Source organism: Manacus vitellinus, unplaced genomic scaffold (genome assembly GCF_001715985.3).
Source record: "Manacus vitellinus isolate BGI_N305 unplaced genomic scaffold, ASM171598v3 scaffold_6_pilon, whole genome shotgun sequence".
Classification (NCBI taxonomy): Eukaryota; Metazoa; Chordata; class Aves; order Passeriformes; family Pipridae; genus Manacus; species Manacus vitellinus.
The window spans coordinates 5274235-5289190 of NW_021940750.1; the positions used below are offsets into that span (position 1 = coordinate 5274235).

Genomic DNA, 14956 nt, shown 5'->3' on the forward strand with positions numbered 1-14956 from the left:
TCCCTCCCTTCCTCCCTCTCTCTCTCTTTCTCCCCCGCCCCCATTTCGCACGGAAGCCGGGAGGATATCTCACTGCAGGCTCTGACTGCATCCCTCTTTCACCCCCGGCGCTCCGGGAAAGGTGAAGGTTTTGGCCGGGGGTCTGTAATCGTTGGCACAGCTGTAGTGCCTCCATGATCCACCTCATAAATAGGGGGTGGGGGGTTGTGGGAACATTATGTGCCTTTATTATCTGGTATCGCACACTATATATTTGTATGCACTTATAGCGGAGATAAATTTTTGAGAGTTAAAAACTCTCTCGTGTGTATTCTCGGGGCGCTTCTGCGACTAGGCATTTAATAGTCAAGTACGGTATTGTGCTTTCCAGACTGTGAAACATAAGGTGGAATGGATGAGCATGGAGCAAAAGCAAGGGGCTGGATAGACTCCGTTAATGGACTCCAATGGTGGGAATTTTTGTCTTTGTCGTAAGATGATACTGAAGTGTAAAACATCTAAATTTTGGATTTGGGAACTGGTTTAGATGTGCTAATTGATACTAAATGGATGATAATTTATGTGGAAGCGTTGGAGAATAGTAATGCTGCATCCATCCTTATCATAAGCTCTTGAGTTTACGTTTCTTGCAAAGACTGAGGCTAGAATTTATTGTGAGTGTTGTATTGACCCACGGGTGCATCTTTCAGTTTAGATTACTGCTGATTTGATCCTCTGGAATCTGCGAAAGGAAGTTTGCCAGCCTCTCTGAATAGCTTTGCAGAGTAACAGGAGTGGAGTTCCCGAGCAGAATCGCTGAGAGATATGTGAACGAGTGTGAGCAAGGCTGAGGACATCGGTATTTCTGCCTCAAACCTGGGCTCATTCCCCAGTGTCTGTGTGTGGGGTGAATACCCTTGTGGCACCTGGAGATGATGTCGGTTGAAGGGTCTACGATAACAAGTCGGATCAAAAATCTACTTCGCTCCCCTTCCATTAAGCTGAGGAGAAGCAAGCCTGGGAACAAGCGAGAGGATATAGGCAGCAAGGTGAGTGCTATGTGGCGCAGCTAGCGTGGTTAAACTTTGTTGTCTGAGTTTCCATCTATACTGACAGTGCTGCTTTGGGAGACCTGTATAACTGTAGAATGATACAGGGACACTGATCTGTGACTGGTATGTCTTTTAGCTGGGATCTTCGCTGTGCTGCAGATCCTTGCTAAAACCTTTATTTCTCTTCTGAAACTCTTTTTGCTTCTGTGGTATGTACCCAGTCTGTATCAGAAAGCTTTTGGGATTTCCCACACTGTAGTGTGTAGAGCTGTTACAGATGACTGATAGGAGAAATATAATGCTGCCTCTTCCTCCATGTTATGAACTGCTAACCTGCATTACCAGCAGCTAAGGATGCAGAAACTGTTCTGTGTAAGCAGTTGCTCTCACCCTGCAAAGGATGTTCTGTGAACATGTGGGAGGGGAAGGATGATCTGAAAGATGAAGGATGCGAAACATGTCTTGGAGATGTCTGTTCTGTTGGTGTTTGCGTTCCACAGGCCTGGATGTTCTTTCTTCTGTGTTCAGCTGTGCACCTCAGACACCTTTCCCTGGGGATATCTTCTATGGGATATAATTGGTTCTACCAGAAAAATCCATCGTTCTTGGTGTTGTGAGGAATTCCTGACAGACAGTCACTCACTGGGAATTGACTAGTGTCATGAGGAAAGGACGATGACTTTAACTCAGGTTCAGGGAGAACAGGAGCTGGGTGGCATTGCCTTGTGCTGACAAGTCACCTCTGAGTCAGGGCACCTTCTTCTGTCCCTGCCACTGATTCTCCTGTAACCCTGGGCAAATCACTCAGCCTTTGTGCAGCTCTCTCTCCATAAATAGAAAGCTTAATCCCTCCCCTTTTGAGAAGACTCACTAATAAATAAGAAATGCTTGTAATCCATGTCTGCAAAGTGCATTTGTTGGTCTCAACACAGTAATGCTTCAAAGTTTATCTCTTGAAGAGCATGTGTAAAACTTCAGAGGAAATAAATGGCACTGTACCTAAAAATTGTCTGTCCCCAGCATGAAATCCTGTTCTCAGAACTCTGGTTCAGGTCCAAGTTTCCCTTAGATGGCTCTTTAATACCAAGGAACACAATATTCTTGTCTTGCCATGCTAGAGAAAACCCTGTATGGCTTCCTCAAAGTTGTCTAGAGGAGAGCCCTTAGTGCTTGTGCGTGACCTCGGCGTGTGCATGTGCTGCATTTAATGCACCCTGTGGACTGCCAGTGAAATGTACTTTCTAGCTGTTGCTGAAGAGTAGTTGGTTGGTCTGTCTGTATTCTGCAGAGACTTCCATTGGAAGAGACAAAAGCCACCTATACCTCCCCAAGTATGGTGGGAATTGGATTCTGGCTCTGTGGTCTGCACACTCCTTTTCAGGGCCAGGACCTGTTGCTACACACCCTGGGTATTCTCTGGTACATATTTCATTTTGTTTTCCTTACATGTGCCTTTTAGAAGAGCTCCATTTTATCCCTTGTGCTGTTTCCCAGTGTGCTGTCAGGGCTGCCTGAGCCCCTGGAGATATCATGGATTCATTCCGCACCATCAAATTAGGGTTTCAGGGCTAGATTTTGTATACCTTACTAATAAGAGCAGTTAATCAGTGAGATGCAAAGGAACTGCTGGGGAGTTTGCTGGTAGAATCAATTTGTCATTATTAGGAGTTAGGTGCTGGTGTTGGTTTTCTCAAGTAATCTGCTCTGAATTAGCTCAAATGAGTTATGGTCTGCCTTCAGTGGGACAGGCAAAGGAGCAGGCAGGGCAAAAAGGAGTGGGCCCTTTACCAGAGATCTGACATATGTGGTTATCCCTCTGCCATGGGTCTGCTCCTCTGCTTTCCAAGGTGAGAAGCAGCTCGATTTTTCTAAAATAGCAGGAAACAGATCTCAGTATGCTATTTGGTGTGAGTGTAAATCCCTTGGGACTAAAACTGAGCATCATATGCTCCTGAGGAATCTTTTCTGACCTGCAGGGAGGAATTTTTCAGGCATCTTTGTCTCTTGGACTTCTTGAGAAATGACTGCTCCAAGAGATGTATGCAATTGGTCACATGGAAGCATGGAAGGGCCTATGAAGTTGGTCATCTCTGCTGATGGAGCTTTTATTGCAATGAGCTACTTAATTTAAGATGGACAGGCACCCTCAGTAGCACTGGCTAGACTTCCATGTGCTGATTTTCCCTTCCAGTGGAAAGTGTCCCTGGTGTCCTACTCTTTCTTTTGTCAGTGTGAGGCTTGCCAGGCTGTCTCGGTGGTTAGGGACAGACCCCTTATGCAGTTTGTCATGTTGAAGAGAAGGCCTGTGAAAATTGCCTCCTTTCAGTGAGGCAGCTGTGTAGTGCTGGGCTGGACGTGGGCAGGCTGTGGGAGGCTGGCTCTGCAGAGACCTGTTTGTGCATTGCTGTGAAAGGGGGAGTGTGGGTACACAGAGATATTTTGCATGATAGCGGTGCAGGACATGCAGTGTGTTACTTGGGAGCTGTACAAGAGAGAACTTGTTTTGTGACTTTTATTAGGACTTATTTCTTGCTGTAATTAATGCATGGTTTTACTGTACAGCTCCAGGAGATCTCTATAGGAGTAAAACTAAGGAGCTAATAGGTAATCAAGGGTATTAAAAAAAATGGTGTGGAGGAGGAATGGAAGCTCTTTAAATAAAACTTTTTGATAAACTGGATGAAGTGTTTGGCTTTTTTGCTGTTTTTTGAAACTATTTTTTTTAATGGGAGTCCTGATTTTTGTTGGTGCCTGACTAGTTTTATGTGTAGGCTTTTTTTTTGTCTTCTGATGTTCATGGCTTGAATCCAGTTTTTCTGTCCTTTCCAGATCTGTTTTTTTGTGTTGAACCAATATAGACATAGAGTACTGTGACTTAAGTCTAGGCCTGTTGACTGTTGGGATTTGTAACGTGTCAGTGTGGCGGTTGGAATCTAAAATTTCCTTAGATAAGTTGGTTGGAGCGCGTTCAATTTCTAGAGGATTACTGGCCCTGCCAGAAACCTGGCCATGCCTCTGGTCACGGTGCTTGTGATTCCAGGAGAGACATGGGGTTAAAAACTGGGCACTGAGTGCCTCTGAATCACCCTGCATGAGTGGCACTCTCAGGACAGTGGGGAAGCAAAGAGTTAAAAGGTCCTGTTTGCTGTAGTACCCTTCGACTTGGCTACACAACTCTCTCTCTGCTCACAGAAGTAATGTACCTGAGCAGGTACAGTTCCTGCAGGGGCTGTTTGTATTCTTGAGCTCTATGCTTGTAAATATAAACCTCTTTTTAACTGAGAAAGCTGTGTCTGTTTGGGGAGGGGGAAGGGTGTATGTGTTCTGGTATCCTCAGTCAAACCAGATTACAAATGTCAGCTTAGAAACAAATTGCTACAAAACCTGCTACAGGCTTTCCCTAAAACGGTAAGCCAGCGAATCAAAGAAACATATTTGGAATTTATGCTTGTTTCTTTGATCTCTCCTGTTTTTTCTAAGCCAGAAATATTTCAAGTTGCCAGTTTAAAAAGAGTGCTTTGACTAAAACCTGACATTCCTCAGCACGAAGTCATTCTGCACAGGAACTATTGTATTGTGGTCTGCCCCTTCTCCAAGTGGGACATGAACGTGTACAGCTGGAGTGGCTGTTCCTGCCTCATGATACTGGGTTGGACTGGGTGACTCTGCAGGACCTTTTGGAGAGCTTTTTTTTCTGAAAATGAGCCCTAAGTTGCTCCTAGTTTTCCGGGTTTTCCGGACAGGGTTTTTCGTCCTCCTTTGGTGAGGCATGGTCTCTTACTACCAGCCAGCAGAAACAAGTATGTGTACCTCTGTGTCCTGCCAGAGAGCTTTCACAGATTTAAGAGGGAAGCAGATCCATGGAAGCTTGAGACCCCTTGTGTCTTGTTGTGCCCCTTGCGTTCCCAATGCAGTTCTCCAACTTCTTAATCCCCGGAGAAGCTGCAGGGCTCGGCTAGGACCACAAGCTGTTCTGGACACAGGAGAGTGGAGTCATGTTTCTGGCCTGACTGTAGCTTCCTGCCTTCAGTACACAGTCCTTTTTGTTTGAAAATATCGTGGCTTTCAACATGATTCAGTTTAGACTTAACTAGATCAGCTGAGAATTGCTGAACCTGAACTGTAACAGAACCAAAAACCACACAAGTTTAGTTCACTGGTATAAATGCATCAAAAATCATCACTTCCTATTAAATCACATAGGCTGAGGCTTGTTGCAGAGCGGAATTCTTTGTAAGACTTTGGGAACCATTTGACCCTGCAGCAGCAGAGCCTCCTGGGTTCCTCGTCGGCAATATTTCCCAGGGAGCTGGATGTGGGGCTGAGCAGCCTGACTGTGTGGGTAGTTAGAGAGCAGCCTGTCTGATGCTGTTTTTGTTTTGGCAGGATTTGGAAGGGTCTTTTACATAATGACGGTTCTTTTGAGGAGCTGTTCAGTGCAGTATTGCCCCACTGGCCTTCTTCATTCTGCTACAGTCTGAGCAGTGCTCAGCCCACCATCCCTGGGACCAGTGCAGCCAGGGGCACAGCTGAGGGGATGCATCTAACCCTTGTCTGGCTGTCTGCTGCTGTGCCTGTTCTGCTTCATCATCCATGAATGTTACTTGGCCCCAGTTGATAGCTTGAGATCTTTCTCACAGCTCTCCACTGCATAATCTAAACACACCCAATTGCTTCAACAGTTTAGGGCCTGCTGTCCAGAGATAGGAGGGATTTCATGTCTGTCTCTGGTCAGGCTTATAACAGTGTCCCTTAAAGCAGAGGACAAAGACTGGTTGGCTTTTCCATAGCCAGACCTGCATTTCAGTGGTGTGTCTGTATCTGTGGACAGAGTCAGTGGAACAATGGAGAGTGTCATAGCTCAGGGGGTGAATCCTTCCCTACTGGTCTGCTCTGGTCCCCCTTACTCCATCCTCCAATACATGGTGCTCAAGATGACTCTGTTAACAGTTTCACACACAAGGTTTCCTTGTTTCATTCTTCACTCCATGAATGTTATGCCTTGTCCTGAAAATACAGGGTGATCTGGCTAGCTCTCCTGGTCTGAACGTGAGTATTAAATGTGACTTACATACACAGAGCGTATCAAAGCCGAAGTTTTTGTGCTGGTGAGCTGCAGTACCAATGGCTTTTGGTTCTTGGAGAATGGTGGATATAAAAGCATATAACAATTCAACATATTTGGTTTTGTAGCCTGCAGCTGTATCCATGAACCACTGTGATCCTTCTTGCCAATCTTGAAAGGAGATTGATTGCTAGGAAGATCCACCCTTCTGGCCACCCCTAAATCATGTGCTGTCTTTACTGTGAAAGACAGCAGGGAAAATCTCTCCATAGCAGGGGAAGTGTGATGATGTGCTAATGGCTGGGGTGCAGTCAGCATGAACAACACAAACCAGGTCATTTGCCTAGTGGGTTTAAATGGTTCTTGCTTCCCCTGGGTGGTCATACCCTGCTTGCCTGGATGGTCTTTTAGAGCTGCTGTGGTGTTGCCTTGTATGTTGTTCTTCATCTCTCTCAGATGAGTTGGGTATTCTGAGAAGGCATGTGAGATTTAGCTAACCTGTCTGGAGATGCTTGTAAGCAGGTTTTACGCTGTCCTGCTGTGCTGGATAAGCTGTACACCTACAGACTGATGACCCCCTTTTGCTTGTGGGCTGTTCTGTGGTGGGCTGTGAAGCATGTGGTGTTTGCCAAAGACCTGGCTGGGATAGGAAGGTGGCAGAGGTGTTGCAGTGGTACATTTGCAGTCAGAGCTGTTGTTCACTGTGGTGCAAGGGGGCTGGTGGAGAAAGGCATCGACAGACATAGTGGAAAGAGTCCTCCTTCATTGTGTACCATCTGTTTCACTAGCTGTGTGCTTGGTTCTACTTGTGGTGTATTACCTCGCTTGTTTCAGGAGGGCAGAACAGTTGAAGTAATGGTTGTAAGTGAGGCCAGGCTGGGCCATAATCTGCTTTTGTGTCTTCAAGGATCTGCAAGCACCTGTAAAAGGACTTGTATATTGTTTTACTCGCCTTTGTGTCTAGTGGAAAGTAACTCCACAGCACTACCTCCTTTTCTGGCTGAGAAAGTGGTGGTCAGCATTTTGAAGGCCTGGCAAATTGAAGTAGATATTTTGTTTCCTGTTCATCAGGTCTTAGGGAGAAGTTGCTTGATTAACTTTGGTACAATTTTCTCTGTGACTGTGAAAGCAAACACCGTGTACTAGCTAGTCTTTGGCTTACTTAAAAGGTCTCTTGTGTTGATCTTTGGTGCCAGGAGCGGCACTTACATGGCATTCAAACAGAGCTTAGCCCTGACATTAATGTTGAATGATCCCAGCTAAGATTTGAATAACTATCACCAAGGCCAGCTTCAGTTACTCCAGGCTTCCCTTTGTGCCTGATGTACCTGCCTCCTCACAGCTGGAAGTGTCTGAGGGCTTTGGTACATGCGTAGCAGGGTTATGACATGCTCCCTGCGCTGGTTTCCAGCTCCAGATGTGGGCTGGTCCCTGTGCCTGAAACCCTGCAGGCTCTGCTGAGGCTGTACCCACCAAAGGGTGGCTACTGCAATTCAGAAAAACCTTCAACTATTTCCTTTCACCACAGCCTTGCCCTGAGCATGTGCCTGTGTGTTGTGCAAGGAAAATACAACTGAGGCCTGCAGCTGTTGTAATCAGCTGTGCTGTGTGATCTGTATTCAAAAATGTTGTTGTCAAGTATTTTGACATTGCTAATATTTGTATGTTCATAGATGTGATTCCAAACTCCTACAGGAAGGCTGAGGCTGACCTAAGCATTGAATCTTGATCTTCTAAGGCCAAATCTTAGCCTTAGTCACAAAGCTCAACTTTTTGCAGATTACCAGGGATGTTTATCACCTCTCCTATGTGAGGAGGACTTGTGTTCATTTAAGATTATTTGCTTAAAAGTCCCCAAACTGTACTGTTGTAAGTGCTGACTTTGTTCCATTGTCACTAATGATTTCAGTGGCTCTGGTGATGATGACTTTCCAACAGGCTCAAGCAGATTAAGCACCGTAAGAATTTGAGCTGTGGAAACCCCACTAAGCCTTGTACATTTGCTCATGTCCGAAGAGACCAGTACTGTTGTTAGTTACTCTGAGGAAACTGATTGAAAATAGTACTGTAGAAGACTATGAACTGCTACTGTATTCAGAGTTTCCAAGTCAAGAGCAATAAAAGCCAAACCTGCTTGTTCTCCCAAATACAATATTAAAATTCACAATTGGTTAAGAAGGGTAATGTGATATAACAACTAATATGAGATTTCTTACTTGATGACATTTTAACAATGGCATTCCTTCCTTACAGTGATACTTCTTTAATTTCTGCATCTCCCAGACACTTTGCGTAGTTAGGCTGAAATTTCCCCCATCATGGATCCAAAAGAGATTCCTTCCTCTGGAGGAAACTAGATTATCAGTAGTAGAGAGTCATAACATTAACAAATGGCTTGAGAGCAGGTAGATGGAGAAGTTTCTGAAAGAAGGAGAAAGCAACATCGTTACAGTATCAATGGGTTCAAGGATACAGACTTGTAAAGCTCTCTGCTCCTGTTCTCTCCCAAATAGGCAGTGCGAAGAACAGTGCTGCCTGTTCAGAAACCCTTCCCTGTCGACAGGCAGGCCCAGCATAGGGCAATTGTTTGAAGTGCCAGTACTGAAGTGTTAGCTGTTCTCCTGTGCTCAACAGTGGTAGCCTTTGAGCTCTCCCAAGGACTTTGAAATTGCTTGCTCATTTCTGAGTAGAGCATAAGGGGCTGGTCGCCTTTGAAGTCTTGTTTGCTTTCATTTGCAAAACAAAAAAAGATAAAAAACCCCACCATTGCTCAAACCAGGCTTTGCACAAAAGGAGCTTGAGTTCATTCCTCAGTCCCTAATGCAATCTAGATGCTAGAGTCGCTAAAACATTGAATAGGATTGAGGATGAAAGGAATGTGTGCAAGACCTGCCTCCTTATTTGGTGACAGCTCCTGGTGTTCAGAACTTGCTGTGCTCTGTGCTTCAGCCATAGTCGTGCTGCGAGGCTGTGACCGGGACCATAAGGGGATAGGGGTGGTGTTGAGGGTATCCTGAGTGGGCATAAGTCAGGGTGTACTTGGCTAAGCACTTGCCTATGCTAGAAACAATTTGCAAGCTGAGCTCCCACAGCAAGCTGGTGACACCGCATCAGAAGCATCTGTTGAATGATCCTGTCCCTCAGAGAAACAAACTATACCAGTGAAAGGGCTTCTTTCTGCCAGTTACATTGCATCAATATTAGCCTTTTCTTCAAGAGCTTTGTGTGGGCTAAGAGTGATGTTTTTCGTGCTCCTAACCAATGCTTCCCTTCTGCTGAACTGTATAAAGAAAGAGTGAACCTTGAAACAGCTGTGGTTTGTTTTTTTTTTAATACAGTTAAAGGTTTTGAGTTCTGTACTCTGCTCTTCAAGCTGTGTCTGACCCTCTTTTTTCCCTCAGTGTAAAACAGACAGGATACTTTTCCACTTACTGCGAAGTGTCCCAGCGTCCAGGGCTTTAAAACAACTGCATTGTATTTGGCTTATCTCCCAGTTTTGAACTAGATATAGTGGTCTTAAGTGCAGTTGTTTCAAACCTATTTTGGGGGTGTCATCCTCCTCGAGCAGCTGGATCCAAAAGCATTGCTGACTGTAAACTGGAACCGACAAATTTGGGATCTGTTTTTTTTGCTTAAGCCCATCTTGTCCCAACTCATCTAATTTTCTTGGCTTGAATCATGACCAGACATGCTTCAGAAATGGTTCTGTGTATCTTGCCCAACTGTGAGGGCTAGCTGGTGGAAAGTGTTTGCCCAGCCTGTTCTCAAAACCCTGCTATGGGAGTGGTGGTTGAAGGGAATGGGGACAAGATGACGTAAAGGGCTCTTAATAAAATGTATTAACAAATATTTCTGATGGGTCTGTGGTGGCCCTCAATGGATGTAGCTGTTTCTAAAAGCCTGACCTGCTTTTGAGGCTGAAATTGGGATTCCACCTTCCTCTGCACCGGGAGGATAATCTTCCTCCCTGATAATCCATGGCTTGTGCTGCCTGTCTCTTCAGGCTTCTCAAGCTAAGCTGTTGAGATGTATTTACACGCAATCAGCAGCGTGAGTAACTGGTGCTGGGGAAGAATGAGGGTGAGGAACTCTGGGAGAGAGGCAGTTTTCTTCACCTTCCTCACCACTGACGACTTTGGCTGTAACTTCTGAAAGAGCAGGTCTCCTGCATCCCTGTTGTGGTGGGTGGCTTATGGATACTTGCTTTGTGAAGTTCTTGGCCCGTTTTCTGTAGCAGGGCAGCAAGTAAGCTTTTGGATGTCCAAGACCTGCGATAAATAGTTTTTTGATGGAGCCATGAGTGGAAAACTGAGCATGGTGGTGGGGGAGAAGATGCAGCACCTGAACTGTCTCTGGTGCATTGGAGCTCCTCTAGGTTCTGCACAGGAGCGTTAGTGTGTAATCATGACCATTAATAAAATGGCCAGAGGGCTGATTTATGGCACAGCCTGCTGAAGCAAGAGCCAGTGGGCTCCCCAACACCCAAAATGTACTTGCATGGCCTGGCCTACCTGCTCACTGCTTGCTGGGAACTTCACAGCTTCTGCCCTGGCTTCTTCCAGGTGCTGTGGCCTCCTGTGGCCATGGAGATGCTGTGGCACACTTGTGGAGGGGCACCTTGACCCTGCCTCCGGTGCTGTGGGTACCTAGTGCCTGGGGAGGCCCCGCATTGCCTGGGGGACTGCGACTCTGGATAAGCCCGTGCTGCTTGGTTTAAACACACGTTCGGAGAAAAGCAGACAAACCAAGCTCCTAGTCTTGACAAACCCTCTATAATATGCTCAGAGTCTGCATTGTCTTCAGACAGTGTCTGGACCTTTATGGTGGAACTCTGGTGACCAAGGTTCCAGGCTGACCAGCAAGGCTGGGAGAGACCACCAGGTTGCCCTGAGCAGTAACACTGCCCTCTGTGGTAGAGGATATGGTGCATGAGATGTGCTGGGCAGCTTTCAGCTCTGCATCTTCACCAAGGGAACTGAATTGTGTCATTAGTTTGGGAAAATTTGCCTCTTTGGTGAAAGAAAAGTGTTTTACAGGGCACCTGGGGAACTGAGGTCACCAGGAGTTAAGAAATACTGCTCACTGTGGAGAGTCTTGTGATGTTCTGCTGGGAAAAGGAGAGTGCTTGCTGTGATAAGGCATTTAGTTTTGCTGTCAGTGCTTTCCAGAGGTTTAAAACAATTGGGAACACTCATCACCTACTGCCTAAAGGTTTGTTAGCAGGCAACAGAATCTCTTTCTACTCTGTTTTTTTTCTGGCACTTAAGCCTTTTGTACTGGGAGGAGCAACCCAGCTGTCCTTAGTCAGCAGCCCTGGCTGAGGAAGGGAGGAGGCTATGTAAAGAGTGCTGTGACTGTCCAGACAGAGCGAAGCTGGTATTCCTGCCCTGGGCTCTGTGGAAGGGAGTTGTGGGCCTGAAGCATGTTTGTGTAGCATTTGGAATTAGTTTAGTTGAGGAGCTCTCATGCTGAGGAGATGGCAGAACTGTAAATCATCAGTGATGAATGTAGCTGCAGAAGTAGTTAGGGCAGAAGGAAGGGCTTAGAAGCAAAATCCATTATAAAATGTCGAAGTGGGTGGTTTCCCTTGCTGGGGAGGGAGTCTTCTCTCCAGGCAGCAGAGGGAACACTGCCTATGCAATGTGGCCATCCCTCTGGAAGAGGAATTTGCATCCAGGTCTGTTGCCTGGGTTCTGTCCCATGTCCTACTCTCCTGCTCTCTAGAGTGATTTCATTTGGATGTTTTTCTCAGATCCCCAGAAAGGAAAGTACTGTAAACAGCTGCCAAGCAGGATTTTGTGTCGTAGAGCATACTTAAATGCTGGAGCCTGGTTAGAGGATGGTATGTTTCTATTTTTCTCTGTGTGTGTATGTTTTTGATAGGAAGAACATATTCTGTTCTGGTTGAGTGTATGTTACTTTTCTTAGTGTGCCTGTTAGTACTGTAACTCAGAGCCCACTCTTTTGCCCTGCTTATAAAGTGACACTGGTATTGTGTTTCAGCTGGAATGTACACAGTCTTGCACAACCCTTCCTAACGTTTTTAGAGTCGTGATGACCTTGAAGGTTTTAAAAGAAAACTGAATGCAAACTTTGGCACCATTCCTGTGGGTACTGAAGCGTGTGGTTAATTTTGCATGAGGTAGTATGAATGTGAGTAGTTCCATTTCACCCAATGGATATAAAGATAAGTGCCTCTGTGGCCGATTGCAAGATCAGTCTATGTGTGATGATTCACCTAACTCTATTGTGTGCATACCTTATATGTATATCATGCAGTTGTCTTCATCGTGTTGTTTTGACCAGCTCAGCTGCACTTTGTCCATTAATCCATGTTTCCTGAATGTGTTCTTGGGAAGCCTGGAACAGAGACCGTTTCTCTTTCCCTGTTTCACACACCAAATAAACACTTAACCATTTTTACTTTGTACTCCTGTCATCATCCCCAAAATGGGTTTCCTCTTTTCTTCCCGCCTAAAAGCTCCCTGACAGAGCCTCCTCTGATCCAAACAAAATGCTGACCTGACACGTTCAGGAAGGGCAGTTTCATCTCTGGACTTACAAACAGGTTTATGCAGGAATAAAGCTGGGTTATTTATACCCGGGGGAAGAGATGCCCATCTCTACAGAGGCCTGAGATGATGGTCATTAACTTTTCCACATCACATAACCAAAGATGCCATGCCTTTCTAGATACTTCTGAGGTGTTGATTATGCTTTCCTACTCTTTAAAGTCCAGTTCTATTGGATTCAGGTGTAAGAAAAGGCAAGCTTCTTTTAAGAATGAACATGTTAATCCCATATCTGTCCCCCCTCTGCGCCCTGGTATTTAGCTGTTGCAGAGAAAAATGTGATGAAAGGTTGTTTTAATGTATACTGGAAAGACTGACAGAGCTGTGTTTGAAGCCCATGAGAGAGACAATCTGGTGAAAGGCATGGTAACTATCATCTGGTGCTTGTCTACATGTCGTAGTGGAAGGACCCTCCATTAGGAGAGGGAATCTAGCAGACACCTGGTCTCCCTGTGGGCTGCTGCTTGCAGTTTGGCTTACTGGAGGTCACGTAAAACCTCGGCCTAGCACTGGACTCAGTATCCTGTGGGGTTCCTCGCAGGCACCTTTCTCATGTACGTGTCACTGAGGTCCCTGCAACCAGCGCTGAATTAAGTACTCTTGGGATGTTGGGCCAGGGCTCCTGCTCCTTGCTGTTCTGCTTTCTTTTCAGTGTGTGAGCTTATGGGTACTGCACTACGGTCAGACTCATTAAAATATGGTAGCACTACTGATATTTTCAGTACAGAGTTTGCAAATAGAGCTGTGCAAATCTATCTCCTGTTTGTCCACTCTTAAGGTTATAAGATTACTTTAAAATCCAAGTGGATACGGGCAGATGCTCTGTGTGTTGCATGTCTGCCCTTATGCTGGCCCACACCCTGGTCACCTCCACGTGGTCTGTTGGCAGTCAGACACTATATCTTGATGTGACAAGAGCTGGCTGTTAACTTACAGCTATAAATCTGTTGGGGCTATAGTGGAAGTCTGTCAGTGCTGTGCAGGTGGCAACTGGCTTACTTAGCTTCTGGGTGGATAACATTTAATTTTTTTTTTCCCCTATCACAGCTTGTATTTCTGCAGTGGCAGAGCCTGTTCTGGTCGTGGTGGAGCAGCAGTTAACAGACTTTATGGGACATTCTTTCCAATTGCTGTGGTCTAAACATATGTACACCAGCATTGAGTTACTTCTGCCTGGAAATAAGCCACAGAGCTATATATAAAATATGTTTGAACTGCTGCAGTAATGTTGTTGGTATAAATAGAAGAAGTGGTACACCCAGGGCTTCCCTTCCTTAGAACTGATTCAAGAAGACTTCCCAGATACTCTATCTTCAGTGGAAAAGGCTGTAGAAGGTGGCTGAAAGCAATAACAAGATGCCATATGGCTAGCCTCCAGGGAAGAGCTTAAGTACTTGGGTCTGGAGCATTGGATTCCTGCTTGAAGGTTGCTCAGCTTTTTCCTCTTGTGGTGGAACATCTGTCTGAAATCCCATAGGGTTCAGTTTGCAGCAACCTGGTCCACCAATACCACGGAGTTTCATCTGTGACAGTCTCTTAGTTTCTTGTGACTGAGTTTTCTTGAACTTTTGTCAGACATTTTCCTACTCAAACTATTAGACAGGTAGTCCAGGTACTTGTGGAGCTGCTGTTATCACCATATTGTGACATATTGACTGCTGTAGAAGATTGTGCCAACTTCTGTGGTCCTTTCTGTCACTAATAGATTTTTATCTCACCTAAAATGAAATGTAGGAAGTGACCTCTATAGAAATAGCAGAAAATGCTGATAAACACTGAGGAGCCAGTTGCAGCTTGTGGTTCATGCTAATTCCAAATGCTTCTTTGGCTAGTTTGTAAACAGATCCTTCCACAATATTGCCTCCTAAGTGCTCTATTGCAGGTGTCAATCTGCAATGTTCTGAAGACTTGAGAGGCAAGGTTTGCAGGTAGAAGTAGTGTCTTCTCTTAAACAGACTGATGCAATTAGAAGAAGGGAGGCAAGACTGTGGACAGATGGAGACATTTTTGGGGTTCAGTGCTCCATGAATAATTCTCTACAGTCATTTCCTTCTGCATTGTTTTTATGAGTCCAAATCATCAACTGTGTTCTTTCAGCTCTGACAAGCCATCAGCTCCGTTTCATCCAACACGTCTTCTCTGGTCAGTGATGGGAATTACAGCCTGGCTTCACCCAGGAGCTAGTTCTAGTGCAGGGGTGTCAGTAAAACTTGTATCCAGTAGTTGCCCACTACCTAGATGCCAGTGCACCACAGCAGGGAGAGGACACAAGCTGCATAGAAGCTTGA

General features: G+C 45.5%; 1 protein-coding gene across 3 annotated transcripts in view; it reads left to right on the forward strand.

Moving 5' to 3' along the window:
- The first annotated feature begins 618 nt into the window (after positions 1-618).
- Positions 619-14956, forward strand: part of MAPKBP1 (mitogen-activated protein kinase binding protein 1) — a 101286-nt gene continuing 86948 nt past the window's right edge. For all 3 annotated transcript variants that reach the window (XM_018082658.2, XM_018082660.2, XM_018082659.2), the window contains exon 1: positions 619-1028. In XM_018082658.2, the coding sequence (XP_017938147.1) occupies positions 912-1028 (117 nt within the window). In that variant the 5' untranslated portion in view covers positions 619-911. The remainder of the gene's footprint in view (positions 1029-14956) is intronic.